Below are 6568 nucleotides of genomic sequence, written 5' to 3'. Positions count from 1 at the left end.
TAATAATAATAATAATAATAATAATAATAATAATAATAATAATAATAATAGGAAAGAGGAAGATGTTCTGCATTCAACACCAGAGACTCCTAATGTTTTTGGTTGCTAAAGTCAGTCATTTAAAATCAAACAAGACATTCTACATCCAATCAGATGTCAGTATCATAGTGTTGATCATGACACTGACTGATTACATGCTTCATGCAGTCAGTGAAAAACACACATAAACACACAGCTCTTAGAAGGTAAGATGGTGGGATGGTGAAATTTTTAAAATTCAGCACAAAAATAATTACAAAATAATGCTGTATTTGCTAAGCAGGTACTGAATATTTATTCCCCTTACCCCAAGTAAAGTCTTTCAAAAGCTTTGATAATTTAATGTATTTTATGTTCAGTGAAACAAACAAGACCCCATAGTGCTCAAATGCATAATTCCATGCACAGAGGTTAGTGGTTTTTCTTCATTACAAAACCACAAAGACCCAATTCTGTAAAATGGCTATACAAATGTTAAATCTATGTTAATTAAACTTTGAGATTTCCCTGTTGGCAATGTATTGCAGCAATAGGGATATTCTGGTGAATCCACAGATAAAAATTAAAATTGACAATAGGTCTAAAATGGAAGCATGCATCTCTGAAAGACACCCAGACTCTGACCTATGAACTCCCAGAGGAACATAGGCATCTGTGGCAGCTCAGTTCACTGCAGCTAAAACAGCTCAGCAGTCTAGGAGCATCAACAGAGCTTTCCATGTAAGATACATTCCAAGATGTAAGTATTTCAATACATTTCCCTAAAACAATCACCCTCTACCTATTTTTACTCCTACATTAAATAATTAGGTAAGTACAATTAAAAAACATTTAGCTTGTTGATTTTGAATTTGTTTATAGTGGAAAAAGTACTACACTGAAACTACTAATCTAAAGAACAATCAAAGAGTTTAGTAGTTTGGCAATTCCTGATACAATTCCTTTATTTCCTGTCCTTAAGCAAACATGACCAGCCTCCAGTTTATCTTCTATGAGCTCTACTAAAAGGTTTTTAGGAGAATTGAGCATACTTGCTCATGCTTATGTCTGATACGGTTGGTAAAATCTTAATCCACCTGAAATTCTGAGAACAGTACAGTTTGTGGTGTTCCACTTGTACTTTCGTTGGACAGAAATCCTAGGTGGTAATAAAATATGTATTTATCCAGTTTCACTGCTAATCCATCCCATATTTACACATTTCAGGTTGAATTATGTGATAGGAATAAACTGTCAAACTTCAGGAAAGTTCACCGTCATGAGAATTAGGAGAAGAATTGTTTTTCAACATTAACATTGAGTCAACACTGACCAGTATTTACAAGATTAACTAAAGAGATGTAAGATTTGTTTATTTTTAAACACATATCTTACAAAAATATTATCAGAAGTTAGCTTATGTCACATTTAGTGTCTCTGTCTTCTATCACAAGTCATACATATCTGTTCTTAGGAATGCCAGTTGAAACTGTGCAGGAGAGGGAATTTCAACAGGTGCTACTTGTTACTCGTTGAGTGACAAGCCACACTTGCCAAAATTTCTTCTTCTACACATCCATTAAAGGGACAGGTGCTCTTTCCCTCATTTGACATGGCATCTTTACTACAGTATTTCTATTTCAGTCCAGTATTTAGACATAACAGTTACAATAATGGCGAACCTATGGCACGTGTGCCGGAAGTGACACGCAACGTCATTTCGCCAGGCACGGATGAGAGGGAGAAGGCAGAAGAGGCACACACGTGCCCGTTCCGCCTCCTCCTTGCCATTTTTGGGCCTCCCGCTGGCTCTCTCAGACAGTGGGAAGCCAGAAAATGGCGCTCAGGAGAAGAAGCCAGAGGCGCATCCTCCTCCTAGCCCTTTCCCGGCCTCTCCAAGACAGGTGGGGGCTGGGAAAAGGTTGAGGGGAGGAGGAGTGACCGGTGTGTGCCACCTGCTCCTCCCCAGGGACCTTTCCCAGCCTCCAGCTAGCAGGGAAAGGTCCATGGGAGGAGCAACAGCCCTGTGCCAGCTTCTCCGAAGCACCCCATGGGCCTGGAACGGCAAGAAGGGGCAGAGAAGAGGCCCATGCCGGCTTCTCCAAGCCCCCATTCACCCTCCCAGACCCATGGCTGGGGAGCTATGGGCCTGGAATGGCAAGAAGGGGTGGAGAAGAGGCCCATGCCAGCTTCTCCTTGCCCCCACTCTCCCTTTCTGACACCAACTGTCTGTCACAGACAGCTGGAGGCCACGGAATGGGTGGGGGAAAGCCCCACCCCTGGAGAGCGGAAGTCCCGCCTCCAGAGAGAAGACATCCCACCCCCTGGCACACAGCCCCTGCCCCTAGGGGCAGAAGGCCCACCTCGGCATGAAAACCAAAAAAGGTTCGCCATCACTGCACTAATCTCATGATCATATCATGGACCTAAATATGAGAGTTCCTTTTAAAAAATATATAACATGTCTTGTATGTTTTAAAGTGACTACTAATACTATTTTTTCCTTAAAATTAGCTTGAAAAATCTCAAATAATTGCAAGATAGGCCCAGACCTCTTCAAATTGGCATCTATCTAGAACCCTCTGACTAGACAGCCTTCTCTCCCCACCTTAAACTGAGGGCCTGAGCAAATGGGACAGGAGACCATGGGCTGAGCCCATGCTATCCTGCCCTCAGTGCTAAACTGGGTTTGTCTCATGGCCAGCATGGGGACAGATAGGCACTGACCCAAGCACCTGGGCCACTCTTTACTTTTTTGGTGTGTGAACTGTCAGAGAAGCCCCCCCCCCTGCCTCATCTGAAGTAGAAATGGGGTACCTGGCTGCATCCACATGGCAAGGCACCCTGTTTCTGTGTCAGGCAGGCTGATTGGGGGGCTTCTCAAATGGATGGCACACCAGAAAGGTAAGGAATGGGTGGGGGGTGCTGTCTGAACAGCCCAGTTTTGCTGCAGAGTTGCTTAGAAACTCAGCACAAAACCAGGGCTATTTTACCCCAGGGTAAAGACTCTTTACCCTGAGGCCAGTCCAGATCTTCTAGATTCATGTCTGTGCAGGCAGGAGCGAGCCTGATCCTGCCATGGGTGTTTTGGCCTAGGTCATCTAAACTAGACGATGCAAGGCCGGGGGAGCCAGGCCATTTGACACATGAGGACAATCCCCAAAAGTAAAGAGATCCTTATCCCTTTCCTTTCACAAGGGTGAAGAAGTTAGCAACAGCAGCAGGAGCTGATCTGAAACAGGAAAGATCTTTCCAGCTGCTTTTCAATGGAATATATGCTTTTCGTACCAGAAAACCTGCAATCTATATTTTTATTATTACAAATTATTACTGTATTATAAATTCAATAGAAGCTAGAGGGCAACTTCCAAGTTCCTTGCCAGGGCACTGCACTCCTAAGCATGGCAAAGAAAGTAGTGGCATGTTCACTTATCAGTTCTTCCTGGGGAAAACCTAGACTCTGTCTTCCTTGCTTGGCAGAATGAAACATGGCTACATAGTGAAAATCAAATATTTGTTTCTTACTTAGGATGTCCCTGTTACCTTGAGAAAGGGGATGGGTTAGGGTTGTATATTTCAGAAAAGAATGGCATATTTCAGAAAAGAATAAGCAAGGTATTGTTTATCCTTCACCCTCCTACCTCCCAATCCCCCCCCCCCCCCGGGTTTGAAAACTAGTCTATTGGATTCCTTTATATTTTAATACACTGAAACATATTAATACATGTCTTTGAATATTAATCCAATTTCAAATAAGACATTTATGCTCAATGTTAGCAGTTGTAGCAGAACAGCAGTTTAGCACCTTGGCATTCAGAATTTCCTCTCTGTAAATTTCTAGCCTTCTCCTTGAAAAGGTCATTCCTTTGACTTTCTTTTGTAAGACAAGCTGGGAACTAAACACTTGATCTTTGACAATAATCTTATTTGCTTCTTGGGCCAATATAACTATTTGAAGCTGCCCCACTTTCATATATAATGATCCATTTCAAAATATTGCATAAACATTTAAGATACATTAAAACTGCACTGATGCAAAATTCAAAATTCCTGTGCAGTTTTTATCTGCATGAAAACTTGCTTCTTTCAGTCCTATACTGATCAAACAAGAGGAAAATTCTTAACATAATTGTTACTGATACCAATGACAAAAATTGCTTTCCTTCTCGTGGAACTATTAGCCACAGAAGAGAAGCTTCTATTTGAAGGTTCAACACTGATGAAGGTCTGAGTTTGTTGAAAAGCATGATTCCTGAAAGAGGTGCATGAAATATTTGCTAGGAGAGCATATAATGTCAATACACAGTTGACTCATAGTGCTTCCCATGTGGTTTTTAGCCACAGAATAAGTAGTTCTGAACTTGAAGATTAAGAATAATGCATATCAAAACCTTCCCACTTAAGAGTCTGTGACAATTTGGCAAAAATGGCCATGTGTAGTTATCAGTTCCTCCTGGGGAAAACCTAGCATCTGTCTTCTTTGCTGGGCAGAAATGATACATGGATACATAGTGAGAGTCAAATACTTGGTTTTTTTTTTTTTAACTTAGGATGCTTATTAAATTTAGAGAATTCCTAATTTAATGTAAAAGATAGTTTTTACATCTATATTATAATTAAAGATATAGAGCTCCCCAATAAACATTCAGCAATGGTAGGGAAATAACAAATAGTATCAAGGATTGAGGGTTAGGTTGGACCACAAGAGCACAGAATAAAAATAATAATAAAAGCCACTAGGCACAGTACAATCAAACAAAGGGAATGACTGATGCTTAAAAGCCAACCAACTAAGAGTAGCTAAAGAGGTTTTGTGTTCACACAGCAGCATTCATGGCCACACTGAAGCACACTCAAAGCTGTTTTGACATACCACTGGTGCTTCCTGTGCCACCGCCAGAGCTGGGTCCAGGTGATGACACCACTGTTCTGTAGGTAGGAGGTGGAGGGGGAGGCGGTGTTGCTCTCTGTCCCACCCCAAAATCTTTAGGAGATGCTGCTGGTGCTAAGTTATCATCTTTAACGTGGGTCTGCTCAGAAACTTTCTTCTGAACCTCTTCTAAATTGAGTGGTGATGGAACACTGCGAGAGGTTTCAGCCTCTGGAGGCTCATCAGGGATTTCTGATGCCACAGGTGGGGACACCACTTTTTCCCGTGAAGTCACCTCTGGAGTTACGTTTTCCGAGGACTGATCAGAAAAACTGATCCATTTATCCTCCACGTTAGCAGCAACAGACGTGGGGGATAATACTGGGCCAAAAATGCTGTCCAAGTCATTGATTGATGGTAGTTTTTCACTTTTGACCTCTGCTGCTGTCTGGTCATTTCCTGCGGTCAAAGTAGTTGATTTTAAACTTCAACATCAACTTGTACAGCTGTGTTGTACTAATGCTCTACTTAACATACGGGGCTTTTAAAATCAGCTTTATTCTAGCACAGACATTTTAATTGCATGTTTGAATGGTGCCACCAGGAAGGCAATTCATGTGCATAAATAGCTACATAACATGAGAAATGTATATTATCTATAACCATATGAAGTACATTCCTTGTAAACTAGCATACAGAGCATACTGCCTACACAACTCACTTTAACGGAATACACAGTAGTCTAAGAAAACTGCTAATGCAGTGATTTTATCTGTAAATATTATAAGTAAAAACTACAAAGTAATCTAAAATTGGAACATGGTGACTTACATACAGATATGAATTCTTGCACTGAACATATAACTACAGAATTCATATTTATGATCTGCAGCATACATCATTTTACAATAAATATAGGATTCTGTTCAGTAATCATTATGATCTATTACTTCTTATGCAAAAGTATCAGAGACTATCAACAGAGAATTTAAAAAGGGAATAGTTTTTCTCAGTCACAAGTAAGGAAAAAAACCCCGAAAGAATATAAGGAGATTAAAAGTTACTAAATATAAATGATAAATAATTAGTGCATTTTATTTAGGAATATACAGAAGCAGCATTTAGGAGTGCATAGGAGAATGTTAGCTGATTCTATTTCAATATTCTCTTTCAAGTTCAATGATTTCCTTGGTGATGATATTCTGACGGAATGACACCTGAGAAAAATAGATGTTAACTCCCTCCAAAAAGTAGCATTTCAGCATACTTATATTTTTCTGCATGATAGTCAATAGTCACAATCTTGCAGTTCTAATTATCCATTATCCGCTCACATCATGGAAAATGTTTATTTGTTATGTTACTTCATATTGGGTCTGATTTATATTGACTCTGACCTATCATTGAGTTTTCTTGGCCAAATTTATTCAGAGGAGATTTACCATAGCCTTCCTGTTAGACTGAGAAAGCATGACTTGCTCAAGGTCACCCAGCGGGAGTCCTAGAACAGTACGCAAACCACTGCAGTTGGCAAGTCTTTTTCACCCAAGTCTATTACTAGAATATACCTCCTATTACCTTTAAATTCCATAGCATTGAGTCAAGGTAGTTAAAATGGTGTCAACCTGGATTATTTCTTCAGTGCAGATGCAGCATGAGAAAACTAAAATTTAGGAATGA

The 6568-nt window shown here is 40.2% G+C and overlaps 1 protein-coding gene across 1 annotated transcript in view; it reads right to left on the bottom strand.

Moving 5' to 3' along the window:
* The window catches only part of SGIP1 (SH3GL interacting endocytic adaptor 1), a 134669-nt gene that overhangs the window by 42321 nt on the left and 85780 nt on the right, over positions 1-6568 (bottom strand). The window contains exon 15 of the mRNA XM_042465446.1: positions 4941-4981. Coding sequence (XP_042321380.1) covers positions 4941-4981 — 41 coding nt within the window. The remainder of the gene's footprint in view (positions 1-4940; positions 4982-6568) is intronic.

This window comes from Sceloporus undulatus, chromosome 4 (genome assembly GCF_019175285.1).
Source record: "Sceloporus undulatus isolate JIND9_A2432 ecotype Alabama chromosome 4, SceUnd_v1.1, whole genome shotgun sequence".
In the NCBI taxonomy this organism is placed as follows: Eukaryota; Metazoa; Chordata; class Lepidosauria; order Squamata; family Phrynosomatidae; genus Sceloporus; species Sceloporus undulatus.
Note: the sequence above shows the minus strand (reverse complement) of the source record. Positions and strands in the feature narration are given on the sequence as shown.